Below are 18,977 nucleotides of genomic sequence, written 5' to 3'. Positions count from 1 at the left end.
CTCTAGGTAATATTATTAAGAAACACTCAATTAACTATCACTGTTACGCAGACGACACCCAATTATATCTGTCAATTAAGCCAGACGAAAGTGGTCAGTTAGCTAAACTTCAAGCGTGTATTAAAGATATAAAATCCTGGATGACCCTCAATTTCCTGATGTTAAACTCAAACAAAACTGAAGATATTGTGATGGGACCAACGCACCTCCGAACTTCATTATCTAAAGATATAGCTACTCTGGATGGTATTGCCCTGGCCTCCAGCACTACTGTCAGAAATTTAGGAGTTATTTTCAATCAGGATATATCCTTCAATGCCCACTTAAAAAAAACCTCAAGAACAGCCTTTTTCCATCTTCGTAACATTGCCAAAATTAGGAATATCCTGTCTCAAAACGATGCTGAAAAACTAGTCCATGCATTTGTTACTTCCAGGCTAGACTATTGTAATTCCTTACTATCAGGTTGCTCAAATAAGTCCCTTAAGACTCTCCAGCTGATCCAGAATGCTGCAGCACGTGTTCTGTTTAGAACTAAGAGAACCACCATACCTAGAAGAGCTCTTAGTACCTTATTGTCCTAGTAGAGCACTACGCTCCCAGAATGCAGAGCTACTTGTGGTTCCTAGAGTCTCTAAAAGTAGACTGGGGGCCAGAGCCTTCAGCCTCAGGCTCCGCTCCTGTGGAACCAGCTCCCAATTTGGGTTCGAGGGGCAGACACCGTCACCACATTTGTGGAGTGAGGAGTTGCAGCGTCCGCCTAACCCGGCCCATCTGCTCCTCTTCGTAGTCATCGGTTTTATTTATTATATAATCAATAATATAGCGAGAGTAGAGGGAGGCAGGCCAGTACAGCCCGATCCGGTTGGGGAGAGTTCTAGCCCGACCAGGCACCTCTCTTTAACCTGCCTCTCTTAGTTATGCTATTATAATTCTAGACTGCCGGTGAAGTTCCTTCCTTCCTATGACACACTGAGCTGCTCTCTCATCTCTGTTTCCACTTGTTTCCTTTTGAATGCATCCTGTCCCAGAAATGCTTGTTACTAACCTAGCTCTGGGGAGTTTACTCCCCAGAGTCCTTATGTTTCTTCTTCGCAGAGCATAGCTCTGCGATTCTCTGCAATTCCTGGCCGCGTCCTGCCGCATCCTGCTGCGTCCTGCTGCGTCCGCCGCATCCACCCATTCTCTGCAGCGCCACGTTACATCCCGCAACGCCCTGCTGTGATGTTCATATGCACAGAGTAGTCAGGATCCGGTATAGGAGACTGCACTACTCAGTATAACACGATGTGCCCTGCTATGACATGAACTTCCATGGTGACCTTCGAAGTCACTGTTCCATTATCTTTAATGTGACTATTATTTTCTACTGTTCATCACACCCCCAACCGGCCCCGTCAGACACCACCTACCAAGAGTCTGGGTCTGCCGAGGTTTCTTCCTAAAAGGGAGTTTTTCCTTGCCACTGTCGCAATAGCCACTGCTAATGCTTGCTCTTGAGGGAATTACTGTAATTGTTGGGGTTTTGGAATTTATAGAGTGTGGTCTAGACCTACTCTATCTGTAAAGTGTCTCGAGATAACTCTATTATGATTTGATACTATAAATAAAATTGAATTGAATTGAACTTATACCATATTACAATATAACGAGATCCAAAATCTAAGACGATATCTAGTCTCATATATCGATGTAATATTGATATATTGTCCAGCCCTATGACAGATATTCCATTTAACACATCAAAATGTATTATTTCACTGCTGTATTTAAAGCCTACAGTTAGTGTCTAATACTAAAACAATAATTATTTTTGTGGAATGTCCCTTTTTAAGAATATTATGTATCTATCTCCACGAGCTCTGCTTAAAAGCTGTTGATTCATCTTGTAAACCCTGCCATGCTCCACCAGCTGCTCTGTGTTTTATCCTGCAGTCTGGCTCATGCTCCACAGCCATATGTCTCCTTTGCCTGAGTCCGAGGCTTGGACACAGTTTGAAACACACTTGTATAGTTGTGTCCCGCATTTCAGTGTGTAGTACATTCTTGCCTCCAATCTGAACTGGACTAAAAATGAACTTCCACCCTTCATTTTTAGATTTTTAACCGCTGCTAAAAATACGACTTCCTCTTGAGATTGTTTTGTCTTTAAACGCTGACAGCAGTCAGAAGAGGAAGCCTGAGTAGAAAAATGCTGTGGTCAGTGTAGTCATAGAGCGTGATGTTTCTGCTCATCATAAAAATGGTTAAAAACATGTTCATTTCCTCTTTCAGTTTGAGAAGTCAACATGCCAAGGTGACATAATTGTGTTGCAATTTTTTTTTTGCACGCAAGAGAAGTTTTCACATATCACGCTAGTTTGTTGTGAGAAAAATCAGCTGGGGTGAGGTCAGGATTTTTCATATACACATACAGTATAAGGCTTGGCAGTATTTAGATCTCCTTTCTCTCTCTCTTGTTATCCCTCCATCTGTTGTACTTTCAGTGTTTGCACCACTGAGCAGAGGGAGGCCGCCAGAGCACAGTCTGTTCCAACTGCTACACCTCCTGCATTTCTCTTTTCATAATGTGTGAACCTTTTTCAGTGAACGTGTGAAGTGAATAGCAGGACACAGTGTGTGTGTGTGGTGTGAAGACTCTTATTATATATGAAACATGAGCTGTTATATCGTCAATAAGGATTCTAATTTCTCTACAAACAAAAATAGTCTGATAACCGGACTGTATGCTCCTGTCTTTGCACCAAACTGTATACAGACAAAATTAGCAACTCGCTAGTGAAGACATCGTAAAGATCCTAATAGTTTTACCTCCGCCAAGGAGGTTATGTTCTTGGCTCGGTTTGTGTGTTTGTTTATTAGTCAATCAGCAGGATTACGGTAGTCTGGCTATCACCAGACCAAGCTCAGTCTTTTAAGATTGAACATTAGTCTGGGGAGTCTGCTCTGTATTTTCTACTGCACAAGAGGCGTGATCAACGGGCATAGTTCAAATTATAGTCCTCATTGGATAGTCCTTCAACCAATCAGACCAACGAGGCAGAGCGAAATCCGGTCGGTAGTAAGACAAACACATCCTTCTTTTGTAGGAATTGTTCCAGGGCAAGTTTCTGTTCTGTTTTCAGAGAAAACTTGCCTTTGAAATCTTTTAAAACAGCAGCGACATCAACAGCTTGCTGCGCTTCAGTGGCCGCCATGTTATATGAACAAAAAGCTGCTTGCCTTTGCGTCTCTATCGTCATCGTGTTAAACCCACCAATAGCGCACCAGGTGGATAAGCCAGTTTATGATTGGTTCCCGCAAATGTATAACGGAAGCAGGATAGATAAACGTACAGGTTTCCAGCCTGAGCTGCACAAAGAAATCAAATCGCCATCAGATCGGGCTGGGTTTACCCAGTCTAGGTTTACGGAGAAACTCCTGGCCCGATTTTTACGCAACTTGCTGGCATGGGCCAAGGAAGAATCCATTCAATTTTGGAGTAGATCTGAATCATGGGGTGGATACACAAATTGAACCATACAACATTACAGGTTGTTTTATTCCTACCATCTAATAAAAGCCACAGTAGCTTTTCATAAATTAGCGCTCCTAAAAAGATTGTAGTTTGGGTTAAAACCATCTGTTACGTTCCTTAACTTCCAGTTATGCATGTGACGCAGAATGTGGCGTTCCGTTTGTTCTGTAGTTATAAAAAAAAAAAGCTGTTTACTTGTATTTTGAATTTTATTTTCAATACAGTTCTAAAGCTAGAGTGAGGTATCGGTATTATGTCATGCTAGCTTGTTGGAAGGCGGTCTAAATGAATTGTTGATGATTGTGACAAAACTGGTTGTAACGGTATTGGAAATATATCCAGACATATTAAGTGGTTGCAGTTGCAGATTTGCATATCATAGAAGACCTTGGTGGAGGTCTGCGCTCTGTGAGTGCCCTTCTAGTTTATGTTATATTATTCTCTGGAGTTGGTGGAGACCAAACCAGAGCTAAAATCTTAGAATCTTAGACCTCTTCAGGTGGACACAAACATGACTCCAAATGAATGCTTGCTTTAGATAGTTAACTGTTCAATAACACATTAGCCAAAACAACTTTATAAGATGGTAATATGTCAGGAGTGTGTGTCTCACTATCTATGAATGACACTTTAATGTGTTGTTAAGCGAGATTGAAACAGTAGTAAGCTCAGAGGTGATATCATACCTTAATTTGTAATTCAATTTCCCTTCATGATGCTTATCCGGTCTGAGCTAGACACGAGGGGAAAGTGCACTTCCAGACTGCAGGACTGGCCTGCATCAATGTAGGTAGCATGGAATGTAAACTGAGAGGAGAGAGACCTGTTTGCCTACATTTGTGTATGCACTGGTGCGTGTCTTGGTGATGTGCATTTAAGTGCTCAAATATGTTTGTTTGCCTACATCTGTGCATGTGAGTGCCGGGGTTATAGCCCTCCATTAAGCTGTGTTTACAGTGTGTAGGGCCACAGTCGCTCTCTGATGCTCGGCTTGGCCTCCGATTATCAATCAGGAGGACTTTGGAAGGCTTCTGCCTGTGATCCCTGCCGCCTGCCAGACGGACCTTACACACAACTTCTGGGATATTACGCTGCTTTATTGTTGTAGTAGAATTAGCAGCGTTCTTCAGATTCCTGCCTTCTGAGGTGCTTGTGATTTCCAGCTATGTGGTCACTGTGAGGTAGGTTTGTCATTGTTTGGAGTGAGACTACATATGTTGCAGTGTACTGCAATGGTAATCTGTACTAGTCATGCTGTTGGGAAATCAGAGAGTACCCTCATGTCCTTAGATGGAGACCTAGATTCTTACTTTTCTTCAGGCACAATTTAAAACAATTTGCATTTCTCCACCTGGCCCAATTCTCCCTACAATCAATACCTCTGCATCTTCCAACTAATCCCTAATCTATCTCCTCCCTCTCTGCCATCCCACTGTTTAAACAGCACTGCTGCCCCCCCCCCCCAATTTGAAATGCATGCATCTTTAATAACTAGGTTTTTAATTTGTTGATAATGTTAGGAATTATCTGGCAAATAAAAGTTTTCATGCGAGGTACAAACTATATTCAGAATCCTTGAACGTGACGTCCACATGCTGTATTGAACAGATTGGCGCAGACCATAATTAACCTGATTGTTGTCATCCTAATATCTCCAGTGTCAGGTGTAGTGGCTGTGTGACAGTGAGACGTGTTGCGGTGCCTCTTTCTCTCTCTGTCCTTGTGCAGTGGGTGGATGGGTAAGAATAAACGGCGCAAAGCTGCAAAAGATGAAACACACAACACGTGCCAAATGTGTTGTCACAGTGAATGCCTCATGAAGCTCCTATCGCCATAGGCAACGACGGATTAGCCGTGATGTTGTAGGCTTGCTTTGTGCTCCTTCATAGCCATTGGTGGAATGTAACTAAGTACATTAAGTACTGTACTCAAGTACAGATTTGAGGTACTTTATACTTATCTTGAGTCTTTTCTTTTTATGATACTTTCGACTTATATAAATAAATTCAATAAAACAGCCTACAAGTACAGCTGAAATTATTAGATTTCTGCATTGAGTACTTTGACTTTTAATACGTTTTCCTGACGATACATACTTTTACTTAAGTAACATTTTAAATGCAGGACTTTTACTTGTATTTTTACATTGTGGTCTTAGTACTTTTACTTAAGTAAAGGATCTGGATACTTCTTCCACCACTGGTCACAGTATCAACAAATTCAATTAAATCTAATAATATTTACGATTTAACAAATCCAAGTCATCAAGTCAAGTCAAGTCCTTTTTTGTTATTCCTGGCAGACAGTTCAGGTAATGATCAAGAGTTTGGGATTTTAAAGTGGATATTAACAAATGTTTGATAGTGATGTATCATCAGTACATCCACGTGTGTGCCCAAAAATCTCAGCCTGCTGATGGTGCTACATGAAAAAGTCACGGGATCTCAAAAGTCAATTAGCTTCATCCTTTTGGGGGGGGGGGGGCATGACTGACTGTACAGAATTCCATGGCAATCCACCCAATAGTTTTTGAAATATTTCAGTTTGGTGAACCTACCGTCAGCGCAACAGAATGGCTTTGCCATCCCTAGAGCCACACTGCTAGTTTGAGTAAAAACCTACAAAATAAACGTGATTCTCTCAAAGATAGAACTTCTCCTTTAAATGAGCTGTGTTTTTGATTTAATAAAATAAACACAATGTCTCTGTCTGAGTTTGCAGGAGCCCTAAATGATCGAAACACTATAAAAAAAAGCCATTAGAAATAACCTCATTTTTTTTTTTATATCGTACACACAGTGTGTTTGTCCAATTTCCTCCTAGCTGCAAATGTGAAGTGTTGTTTTTAGCTGTACTGATCAAGATGGAACCTGCAAATGGACGCCATGCATTAAGAGGCTTCTTCGTGGAAGTAGGTTGGAGAGTCTCTAAGGGTGGAACTTTTGCCTCTGCTATAATACTATAGGGAGCTTGCTATATTTATATTGGTGCAGAGAAGCACCATAATTGTCGTGTCCTGTGCCTATTCTGTCACACATGCTCAGAACAAAAGCACCACAGTTGGTTCTCTGGCAGCGTGTCAAAGCAGCACAGTTTTCATTCATTTGTTACTCAGCTGCAGTAGTGACAGTTAGCAGAGGGGCTGAATTTAGTTTAAAGCCATACATTTGCTTTATGTGTTCCACCACGGGCATGTAACCACACCATGCCCGTAGCAGATTCATCAGTATTTCAGGGACCACCTGTAAAGAATTTTTTTTTTCTTCGCACCAATGTTGTGTCTTTCTGCTATGGACTGTTTAAGACAGGCTGACCTCGGGTGTCCACAAAATAGTAGACATAGACTGAAAAAAGGTTCATGTTTACATAAGTTCGACCCTAATTCAAACAAAGAGCTTGTCTGATTGTTTGAAAGTGTGGTTTGTGATTGAATTCCTCCCAACACACAGCACAGCTGGTTTTGGATGACTGAAAAATAAAGAAGCAGAGTTTGGCACGTGAACTTTGAGTAACCGCCGTGTGGCTGAAGCCCTCTCAGAGGCCCTGTTCAGACCTGGCATTAGCATGCATCTTGGGTGATCCGATCCCAAGTGGTTAGCTCTAAGTATGTCAGTTCACACCTGGCATTAGAATGCATCTCCACATGTGTCTCGAGTGATCTCACTTCCCTGCTCTATATGCAAACAGACACAAACATAATTTCTGTTTACAAAGACCAAATGTTGTGCAATTGCCAAAATTTTGTTGTTTTTAACCGGTAAGAGGCATTAATGCACTTCCTGTGCCCAGTCTGCTGGAAAGAAAAACAATAAAAACTGGGTCTATTCCTTGGCTTGTTCTAGACAAACCAAATTGCCCAAGATGTATGACGCACTTGTAATATATCTCTATGGGTTTATCAAAATGTCCTTACACTTATGCAAAGGACGTTGAGTAGGCGGTCCTTTAATGTGGCCCAGAACACATATGCGCACACACTGCTAAAAGAATATGGCCATCTCAGAATGTGGTCTGTCTGAGCAATCGGATCTCAATGCATCCTCCATGCATCTTAGGTGCGTCACACCTGTACTTAGAGCCCACCACTTGTGAGCGGGATCACCCAAGACGCATGCTAATGCCAGGTCTGAACAGGGCCAGAGAGGAGCAGGGCTGTTGGCAGACCTAATGACAGCTTGTTTTCACTGGCCTCTGTAGATAAGATGGGGAGAGGGAGGGATGGTGGGACAGTGGATGTAGAAAACAGGAAGATAACAGTGATGAATAGCACAAAAGCAACAAAACGGCAAGCAAAGGGATGAAAAAAGAAAGCAAATTATAAAAGAAGAGGTAAAAAAACATTTAGAGTCTAAAAAACATTTAGAGAAATGAACTGGGGAGGGGGGGGCTCAGTATCTCTGGGTAGAGCTTGTTCACCCGCAGAGCCAGCCGAGGTGCGCCTGAGCAGCCTGGCTCTCTGATTGGTGGTGCGCGATGCAGCTCTCTCCCCTCCCCCCCTTAAGAAAGAGGTGCAGTAGGATCGTCAGACCCAGACAGCGCAAGACTCAGCAACTGAGGCAGCATTTTTCTGAAGCTCTCCCTAAGATGCAATCTGCCGAGCATCTAAGGACAGCCTAGATGATAGCACAGACCTGATCTCCTACAGCATAGAGTCTTCTACTACAACTAGGATTAGGAATTTATCAAACAGATTAGATTTGAGTTGATTTTAAACCTTCAGCAGTGAGATCAGCTAGAGCAGGCAAAGCTGACGTCTAGTGCATTTGATTCTGCACATTGACAAGGACGGCTGCCGGTCACCATGGGCAGGCAGGGCCACGATACCTCTGCTCCGGTCCCCGGGATGCGTATCCAGCGCTCCCAGAGCAAGATGAGCCTGTCTGCATCGTTTGAAGCGCTGGCTGTCTATTTCCCATGCATGAACTCCTTCGATGAGGAGGACGGAGGTAAGATGACAACTGGGGAAATGTCCCAGCAGCAGCAGCAGCAGCAGCTGCTGGCTGGGGCAGTGCTGTTTAAACGGTGGGATGGCAGAGAGGGAGGAGATGGATTAGGGATTAGTTGGAAGATGCAGAGGTATTGATTGTATTGAGAATTGGGCCAGGTGGAGAAATGCAATTAGTTTAATTAGGATGACAGTGTAGTTAAATTAGGATAATAATGTGACGCAGGAGCTGTGCATACTGTGTCTAACGTTTTGAATTGAAAATTGATATAATTTGCAAGTAGTCAATTTATCATCCAGGCTGTCAATATGTTGTGAAATAGACATACTGCTTCTGCTGTTGCTACTGCTGTTAACATGCATGGTTATAGGAACCAGTCTACAGACATATTCTACTCATGCTAGTCAATAACTTATTTCCCCTTGATGATTTTAAATCTGACTCTATGAATGAAAACAATGGATTTAGTAGCTGGACTGAATCATTGTATCTGGTTCTATGACTGTTGCTGCTGCAAATTTCCAGAATAGTAGTGATGACAGACACTGTGTGTATATTTATGCCTCCCAAGAAGCTCTTATCATTTCCTATTCAAGTGGCAGGGGAGTTATTTACAGAGAAATAGAAATATGTCATGGATTTGCAATGCAAAAGATTAAATCGTTTAAACTTCTACATTTTTTGTTTTAGCTACAGCTTCACACACACTTGTACTCACTCTTACACTGTTTGGCAGCTCCACTAGTCGTTGTCTTTTCCTGTCTGGCCAGGCCCAGATTTGAGGGCAGTGAACTTCTGGTGACGAGCCAGTTGGTCTGACTTTTCGGCCACTGCTGCTTCATGTTGCCAGGTACTTAACAAAAGTGCTTGGCTGCCACATTCTGCAACCAGTGTTGATAACGCTCCCGTCGTTGACACATTTACCTCATCTGCCATTGCCTTAAATGCAGTTTTGTGTGGTATTCAGTGACTTAACAACGCAATAAATTGTAGTCTATAATGTAGATACATGTGTGTATGTATAGGAACAGGATATTGAAATCATGTTTTTTTAAAGTCTATACCATGGTGTGTTCAAGGATCAATCTGTTACAATTTGCAGTGAAAAAGATTTCAGCAGTCTTTGGTTCGAAGCAACTCTTGTAGTTATTTAAGTTATTATTTTAAAAGATGACTCATTGATTGATATTATAGCACGTGAAGTAAGGGCTGCATCTGTGATTGTAGTCAGCAGTATAACTGATAACATATGCATCCCATAATGTGTACAACGAAGCAGATAAACAGATATGCCGTGCTTGAAATATGGTGTGTTTTTGCTGTTCATTGATAACATCCGACTGGCCACTGATTGGCCGAGGTCTGGTTTGCTGCAGACGTCAGAGACGACCTCTGCGGCTTTGTCTCCTATTGTAAGGTGTGAAGAGCAGGAAGAGGAGGCGGGCAGAATAACGGAGATTTCAAGGCCGAACGGCTTCATGTCTGTTTATGCCTGTGTGAGACAGGAGACAGGATTATCTCCCTTCTCCCCAGCGACTCCTCTGACATGACGAGGAAGGACAGAGGAGGGAGAGTGAAGACAGCAGTGTTAGGGTTAGATGCAGAAATGCTGTAGTCTAGATGGGATTCATTCATAAAAAGTGGGAAATGATTAAGAAAAAAAAAAGGCTTAAGGTCTAACAATCAACCCATTGTTTGTAATGACTTTGCACCTGGGGGTTGCAAACGGTGAAGTGACGGTAACTGTGCGTTATTACTTTCGTCTGGTTTTGCACTGATTATCTGATCTCTGGGAAATAACATGATTTTGCACTCATTAAATTACAAATAAAAAGAGATGCCATAACTATAATAGGTGCAGTACCATTTTATAATTATTGGACAATTAGTCTTTGATCATAGCCATGCATGATTTCATGTTCAAACGTAGAGATTAGATCAGATACATTGCAGGTGCTATAGCAGTTTAACAGAGCTAAATGGCTAAGCATCAAGATGAGTGTCTCGTGCAAACACACTGTGATTTTCAGCACTTGTCTAATGTGACCGATTTCATTTTAAGCTCCTAAGCATCATTGCTGTTTGTTGTGATGACTCACTCTATGCTCAGAGTGAAGAAGAATTTGCCAGCATTTTCTTAATGGGATAGAAAACGAAACAGTAGTGATTCTGTGTGTGTGTGCGTGCGTGTGCACACGCGTGCATGCATTCGTGCATGCGCTGGTTCCCAGTCGTGTGTCTAGTGGTGGATCATTCTTACTTTTGTGTAGGTGTATGTGTACATCTGCCATGCGCAGGCTGTCGGGGGCTGGGTGGGGATGAGCAGCAGCAGGGCTAATGGTTGGAGTCAGCTGTCGTCTTGAATCAGTACGGATGGGGGGCATACACTGGATGTTTATGGGTGGAGCATGGACTCACTACGGCTCCCACGAAACCCTTACAGGCAGTCGGTAGCACAGACCAGAGGAGGGCTGCACATGTTCTGTTCAACAGGGCCAGAACTCTGTAGAGCGTGTTGAATTAGAGACCTTGTTTAATTGTCACAGTGAAATTGCAAGGATCCATCTCAGAATAAGCTTTACTCAATGCCATGGTATAGAAATTGAGTAGTTTTTTGTGGTTTGTTTTCCCTCTGGAATGATTTTTCTATGAGCAGATGAAAGAACAAGGATGTCAGTAATAATCCGTGTGAGTGCAACTCGCTGTACGAGTCCCAAAATGATGCAAGGCCATGGATTGACAGTCTCTATTACTCTTTATCTCCCTCCCTCTCTCTTTTCTTTGCGTGCGTGATTCTGTGCGCAGAAGCGGGAGGTAAGAAGTTACGCAGCACGATCCAGAGGAGTACGGAGACGGGCCTGGCGGTGGAGATGAGGAGCAGGATGACTCGGCAGGCCAGCCGGGAGTCCACAGACGGCAGCATGAACAGCTACAGCTCCGAGGGAAAGTAAGGACACTCACGTTCTGTGGACAATCAAAAAAGCTCCTGCATACATCATTTACTGGGAACAGTTTGTGCATACACAGCAAACCAGTCAAAACTTGATTAGATTACTCATATCTTCATCCTAATGACATTTAAAACCCTTAAAACCCCTCAAGGCGAAATCTAAAAACGCATTCTAAAGCCTTAGCATTGTTTGAAAACAACCGCCTAAAACCCAACGGGTTTTCTGAATAACTTGACAGAATTGTCGGCGTTCACTGAAACAGTTATTTTTCAGCCTCTAAAGCATGTAGAAATATGGAATAAAACCATTTGAGATCTTAAAGTATTGCCTTTGCCCTAATGTTCATTAACATTATTTTTAAATCAATAAACAAAACTGAATGAACTAAACTGAAAATGTCAGCAGGCATGTCATAGTCTGGGTCTGAAGCTTCTAAGTAATTGTTGCTCAGCTGTGGTCTGCCTCATCGTCGCTCCCCTCACTCAGTTCCTCAGCCATTGTCTGAACGAAGTTCAACTTTAAACACTTTTTGGCAGGCTAAGAGCCCTGGAAAAACCAAACAAACAACATTTCCCAAAATGCATTTCACATTCCCTACATATATTTTGGCGACACATTCAGCCATGGATGTATTAAGAGAACATCCAGCCCTGAAGGGGAACCCGGTCTTAAAGGGATGTACAGGCATATCGGTCTTAATACGCTACAGCCAATTGCTCAACTACAGGATTGTCTTATATCAACACAACTGGACCTTTCATCTCTGTGGTAACCAGTGTGTCTTTCTGTTTCAGTCTCATCTTCCCTAGTGTGAGGCTCTCCTCAGAAGCCCAGTTCAGTGACTTCCTGGATGGTCTGGGCCCCGCCCAGCTGGTCGGACGACAGACGTTGGCTACTCCACCTATGGGTGAGAACAGAAATCCTTTTATTCAGTGCATTTACATGTTAGCTTGGTAATATACTAACTTAGCTATACTTATACCTTCAGTAGTGTGCTAAAGGTTGGCTGTTATTTCTGTTGCTTAGGTGACATCCAGATCGGTATGGTGGACAAGAAAGGAGCACTGGAGGTGGAGATTATCCGAGCCCGTGGCCTTGTGGGAAAACAAAGTTCCAAGGCACTGCCAGGTATTTTAAGTTATCACACTCGTCGTTATCACAGGCTTGTCATAAATCCAATGTTGATATCTATCTATAAATCGGGATATCTCTGTGCGTGTGTCCCCACACATGCGCAGTTGCTGCATCCCTAGAACTAGAAGGCTCGTTGGTCGTGATTCACCAGCTACCGGTGTCATATGCCAAAAAGTGGTCATCCGTCAAAAACTGATTGCTGTCTACCCTTAGCCTGGGAAAACCCTGACGAACTTCCGGCAAATTTGAGATTTGCTCTGCAAGTCAGTCTGGCCAAGGGCCCATTCAAGCCCATTTCCAATTTTTCCAAATCGAGGCACCAATCACAACCGTTGAGGCGGTTTACACAATGACAATAGCGCAACGACAGCAAGCAGCTTTTTGTTTACATTCAACATGGCGGCCACCGAAGCGCAGCAATCCGTTGAAGCCGCTGTCGCTGCTACGTCACCCAGATCATTGGTCTGATTGGTTGAAGGACTATCCAATTGCATCCAGAGGCATTTGAGTGGCGTCCGTGGGTGACGCCCCTTTGGAAATGGGCTGTGAATGGACCTTCCCCAGACCCACTCTCAGTTACAACTGAGAAGGGGCTGGTGTCAACCAGGCTAGTCTACCCTACATGCAAATACAACTGTACACAGACACATGTTAGATGAACACCAGGGCTCTTGGGCTCCCCAGCACGTTGTTTTGTTGCCGGCGGTTGCGTACCTTTCTCCGGCCGTGCTGCACACTGTTTAAGGCTGAGCCCGCCTCCCTCCTTCTCTCGCCCGGGGCCGGGCCACATCGCTACCTGGATGTGTGACAGCCAGACGAACAAAAAAGGAGGCACACCGAATCTCTAGATGAGTTGCAGCCGAGCCGAGGTTAGCTGAGTCTGCTAACGTAACGTTACTGTCTCATAACACGGCCAAAGTTCACTACCACTGCCACCATGTTAAATTCTGGTCTTTAACACTCACAAAAACTACAGAATATCAGTTTAGTCACTGAACGGGCCGTAGTTTATTTAACCTTCTTCTGGCAAACATACAAGTGGGCTCGCACACATGGCTACTCTGATAGCTCTAAGTGCAACATGTATACCACAAACAGTTCCTATTGTTACGCGGTTGATTGAACCGCGCTTATAGTTAGATAAAGTTATGGGGAAAAATACTGGGAACCAAGCAAGTGGCCCTTTCTGAACAGGCACACGCTCCAAACGGGCACCGCACTGGTATAATGAATCAAAGGTTGAAAAAGACTGTTTCTTCAGGGCTGTGGGAGAAGAATAAGTGGTGGTGCATATTGCATAACATTTTCTTGGCTCTCTGCTTACCTCCTCTCCTCTCTTCTCAGCACCATATGTAAAGGTCTACCTTTTGGACAACGGAGTCTGCATAGCCAAAAAGAAAACAAAAGTAGCAAGAAAAACCTTGGATCCTCTTTACCAGCAGCAACTGCCGTTTGAGGAGAGTCCAGGAGGGAAGGTATTACAGGTAAGAAAGGTCTAACAGGAATTACAGCATCTACAACAACATCATGTCTCACTGTTTAAACCTGTCTCATCCTATAGATTAATTACCTGGTCTGGGTTCATCTCTGCAGGTCATCGTTTGGGGCGACTATGGACGTATGGACCATAAATCCTTCATGGGAGCAGTTCAGATACTGTTAGATGAGCTGGACCTGTCCAACATGGTGATTGGCTGGTTTAAGCTCTTCCCTCCTTCATCACTGGTGGACCCTACTCTGGCCCCACTGACAAGAAGAGCTTCCCAATCCTCGCTGGACAGTTTCTCTCGATCATAGCAGCGTGTGGACTGATAGCGTTGTTGTAGCAGCCAGTGTTGCGATTACAGGTCACGCCCCCCGGTTACACTGCATGCTTGATGTTGTGTCTTCTGAGCCTGTTTCTAGGGGGTGCATATGTGATCCTGTGTTTTGAGCAAGAACGTTGCGCACATTGTGCACATGGCGAAGCGTGTTGCAAAGCGCCTGGCGGCCGGGATTGCCAGGTGTTGTTTGTTGTTGTTTGGAGGAAGCTGGAATGAACTCCTTAGCACGAGGAATCCGTCAGTTCCAGGTTTTCATCCAATTCGAAGCCATGGGGGTCAGTACTGGGAACCGCAAAACGAGTTCTACAGAAGCCCTGTTTCGAATGAAAAATAAATGTTTTGCTTTTATTATTTTTCTTTTTTTTTCCATCTTTTTTTTCTTCTTTTTTTATGTCAGTGTACTTGTATCTGAAGGGGGGTGACACTGTTTCTATCCAGATGCTTGGTCATGCCACGCCAACAGACCTAGCTGTGTAGATTGGGGGAGTTTTGGAGACCATCACTTTGGGTGAGGTGTGTCCCAACTTGTATCCACACTCCCCCAGACCTCTAAAGAAAATACCCCGCACACTCAAGGTTTATGTACTGAATCAAACCGTACTGGTGAGTCACCAGAAAGTTAATCAGAGGCAATATAGAAGTGGCTACCATCAACACTCCAGAATATACAGTAACAATCCCAACCCCATGAAAAGATGTACAATCTACCATCATTCTTTCTCTGTTGATATATTGTATGAAAATTAAATGAGAAAACATATTTTTTTTCCCCTTTAAGTTCATTTGCATGGACAAAAATTTAGCTGAATCAAAAAAAAAGAAAAGAAAATTATTTTCTTGAGGCTGCAACTTGCAAAAAAAGACAAAGAAAAATAAAACAGATCAGCCATTTTCAACAATTTATATTATTTTTAAAGATAAATTTCACTAGTGCATGGTTTTCAAGGGAAGTGAATGCAACATCGTGATTAAAAAAGAAGAAGACATTGTTTATCATTCTTTAGACCATTCATGAGTCTGTGTGTTGCAGACATGCAGATAAGGGAAACTTAAAGGAAACTTTTGGAGCTATTTAACAGAAAATGTTTATGTGACAAAAAGTGATAATGAAAATAAATGTAAATTATTTATTTCATTTTAAAAGGCTCAAGGCTTATAAAGATAAAAATTATGTGCAAATTGTACATGTTTCTCTTTTTCTTCCTTGTCCCAGGGTACTTCAGGGTACTACTTATTGCTACCATTGTTCAGTCCCCTGATAATGTCCAGATTTTAGGACTGTTGGTTATTTTACAGTTCTGTATTGTTTCAGGATGTATTTTATTTTGGATTTGATTTGTTTAACAAGCATGTTGAAAAGGATTTTCTGCAACATGGCTTGGGCACACCTTACAGTAACTCAGCATGTTTTGATAAAGATGATATTTGGAATTTTTGCAGTTTCTTGTACAGTGCATGTCAACTTCATTACTTTTCTCCCTCACCTTCAATTGAACTCTGCAGCAAATTAGTTCTTGGTCTTCTGTGGCCAATTTATTGAAGTTTTAACAAAAACATTCCACCCCCAAGGTCATATTTTCTTTCAGGTTTTTGAGGAGAAAAAAAAAAGTGACAAGGAAAATATTTTATATTTAATGGAGGTTGATGAAACAGTCGTGATTGCAAGTGTATTTTATTTCAGTATTGTTGACGAACATGCAAAAATAATCTGTATTGGTACAGCAAGAGGTCTATACCTAATCAAGAGGCAGCAAACATGCAAGAGATGTATGTGGCTCTGGTTCAATTTTACAGCCACTGTTTGTGAAGATGAAGTTCAAATAACAAGGGATATTGCCACAGAAAATGTGTTTTTTTTCTTGTTTTAATGAAAATGAAATTAATTTACTATATTTTTGTTAGTTTTATTTAAAAGCCAAGACCAGTTTATTTTTTATTTTCTATTTTTAGTAATTATAAATACCTCCCATGTCTGGGAAGTATATGAATCTTATAGTTGCAGTATGTCTGAATGAAATTGAACTGAGGCATTATTCCTTTTCCAGATGGCGATATTGCGTTTCAATGTCCAAGAAAACCTTGTTGCTGTAACAAGCTACGGTATATATTTTAATTTTCATTGTAAATACCTTTAGATGTCAGAATTTGAATAAACAAACTACCATGAATAGATTGATAGACTCTTTTGGAACAGGAAAAATGCCTCACATGATGACAAAGACATATGTTATTTATCCTTTTGAATGCCTTTTAAGTTTCTCTTTTTGGTGCAATGTGTTAATGCCAAGGCTATGTCTTGGTTAAGTATGGTTGAGTACAGAGATTTATGTAAGTTATTTTTCAAATTAAAAATAAAAAAAATTGATATTACACTGATGCCAAGAGTTGGGTGATACAGTTGACACACACACACGCACACACACACACACACACACACACACACACACACACACACACACACACACACACACACACACACACACACACACACACACACACACACGAGTGCTTTCTATAGAAACTGCAGACAAATTAATTCAGTTCAATTTTATTTATAGTATCAAATCATAACAAGAGTTATCTCGAGACATTTTACAGCTAGAGTAGGTCTAGACCACACTCTATAATTTAAAAAGACACAACAACTCTAGTAATTACCCCAAGAGCAAGCATTTAGTGCGACAGTGGCGAGGAAAAACTCCCTTTTAGGAAGAGACCTTGGGTGGTGAGGAAAACTTCCTTTTAGAGAGAAACCTGGGACAGACCCAGGCTCTTGGTAGGTGGTGTCATGAACAGTGGCAATTATAGCCATAACAAAGATAATGGAACTATGACTAAAAATTGTAGTTGTTGTAGTAGTTCATGGCGTAGCAGGGCACTGCAGGTTGTAGCAGGGTGTAGCAAAACATAGCATGACGTAGCTGGGCATAGCAGGGCACTGCGCGGCATAGCAGGGCGTAGCAGGGTGTAGCATGTGTAGTAATTACTCTTAAAAGGTTGCCTCAGCAATTTAGTATTACACATTCTCAAAGTTGGGAGGCTTGTTAGAGACTTTTTATAAAAAAGCATAGTCAACATCAATACAGCTAATCACTATTAGTCTCCAGTATGGCTCAAGCTACGAAATTACATTTTTACACTCTGTTACACACAGGCCCTGAATACTGTACACATGCACAAACAGGACCTATAGGCTACATGTATTAATGGAGAGGTGTCAGAGTGAGGGGACTGCCCATGAAAGATGTCCTGAGCAGTTGGGGGTGCGGTGCCTTGCTCAAGAACACCTTAGCATTGCCCAGGAGGTGAACCGGCACCTCTCCAGTTACCAGTCCACAGTCCGTACGGCGAATTGAATCGGCGACCCTTCGGTTTCCAAGCAAAGTCCTGTGCTCTGGTTTATTATTTATGGCATTACATATGTGCCTCATTCCTGAGAGAGTAATTGTAAGTTTTGAGCACAGAGAACTATATTTTGCAAGCCCATTGCATTACATTTTGAACAGAAATTAACACTGGCAAAAATTATTTAATTTGAGCAAACAGAGACCTATTCTGTGCTCAATAAATGTATTTGCATGTTTGCTATTTTCCATATTAATGTACAATAATAACCCCTCTCACGCAGTTTACTCATGTGCCCTCTCAAAACATCACGTCTCCCTCGCTCTCAACCTCTGCACTCTGTGCGCACTCAACTCTTGACACACTCGCTCAAATTATACACAGCATTACAAGTGTGCCACAAAACCAACCAATTGGAGAAATTAAGGTAAATTCTGATTGGCTGTCCCTCTCCAATTAGATCGCAAGTAGCAGGAATCACAAATCTAGGAGGAACAGTCTTTGACACAAAACATACAATTACTCGCTCAGGAATGAGGCACATATATAACGCCATATTTGTTTTGGTGGAATGTGTGTATGTTCAAAAGTAGTTTTAGTCGTGCAACAGAAAACTCAGATTGGACAGATAGTCTAGCTAGCTGTCTGGATTTACCCTGCAGAGATCTGAGGAGCAGTTAACCATAGTCCTCACAAATCCACCAGAGGTTAGAACGGCAACACAGAAACAGAGGCAGGTGACGAACATCCGGCCGAAAAGAGTGAAATCCGGCCGAATTTCCAAGGGCGTAAGCCTCTCTCCACAACGCGTACCTCCTATGGCGCCATTTTGATGCTACCTAGCTCTCACCCGCCGTTAGCATGCCATTGACTCCCATTCATTTTTACGTCACTTTGACAGCGAATAACTTTACATCTGAAGCGTTTAAAGACTTTGTTTGTCCATTGTTTATTTCTAAAGAAACACGACAATATATAAAAGGCTCCATTACCTTGTACCTCACGTTATGGCTCCGTAGCAGACCCTTTTCTAAAAATAGGCTAACGATTGTGTCATAACCACACGACTTACTGTTGCACAGTAGAGGAATTACCGTACAGGAGAAGCTCACAGGCAGTTTGGACTTACATTAGCTGTTTAAGTTTAATTACTAATGTTAACTAGCATTTTAGTGATCAGTAATTAGCCTGTGTCTATGTTATCTCCTTACATATACCTACGCTCTCCGTCTCTGTAAGATTGGGAATGATTGAGATTTCT

At 42.2% G+C, this 18,977-nt stretch overlaps 1 protein-coding gene across 50 annotated transcripts in view; it reads left to right on the top strand.

The window, feature by feature from the left end:
- The window catches only part of rims2a (regulating synaptic membrane exocytosis 2a), a 188,833-nt gene extending 172,085 nt beyond the window's left edge, over positions 1-16,748 (top strand). For all 50 annotated transcript variants that reach the window (XM_039807126.1, XM_039807129.1, XM_039807131.1 and 47 more), the window contains 5 exons: positions 11,269-11,410; positions 12,209-12,321; positions 12,441-12,542; positions 13,893-14,032; positions 14,142-16,748. In XM_039807126.1, coding sequence (XP_039663060.1) covers positions 11,269-11,410; positions 12,209-12,321; positions 12,441-12,542; positions 13,893-14,032; positions 14,142-14,345 — 701 coding nt within the window. In that variant the 3' untranslated portion in view covers positions 14,346-16,748. The remainder of the gene's footprint in view (positions 1-11,268; positions 11,411-12,208; positions 12,322-12,440; positions 12,543-13,892; positions 14,033-14,141) is intronic.
- Positions 16,749-18,977: the final 2,229 nt, after the last annotated feature.

Source organism: Perca fluviatilis, chromosome 7, assembly GCF_010015445.1.
Source record: "Perca fluviatilis chromosome 7, GENO_Pfluv_1.0, whole genome shotgun sequence".
NCBI lineage: Eukaryota > Metazoa > Chordata > Actinopteri > Perciformes > Percidae > Perca > Perca fluviatilis.
Note: the sequence above shows the minus strand (reverse complement) of the source record. Positions and strands in the feature narration are given on the sequence as shown.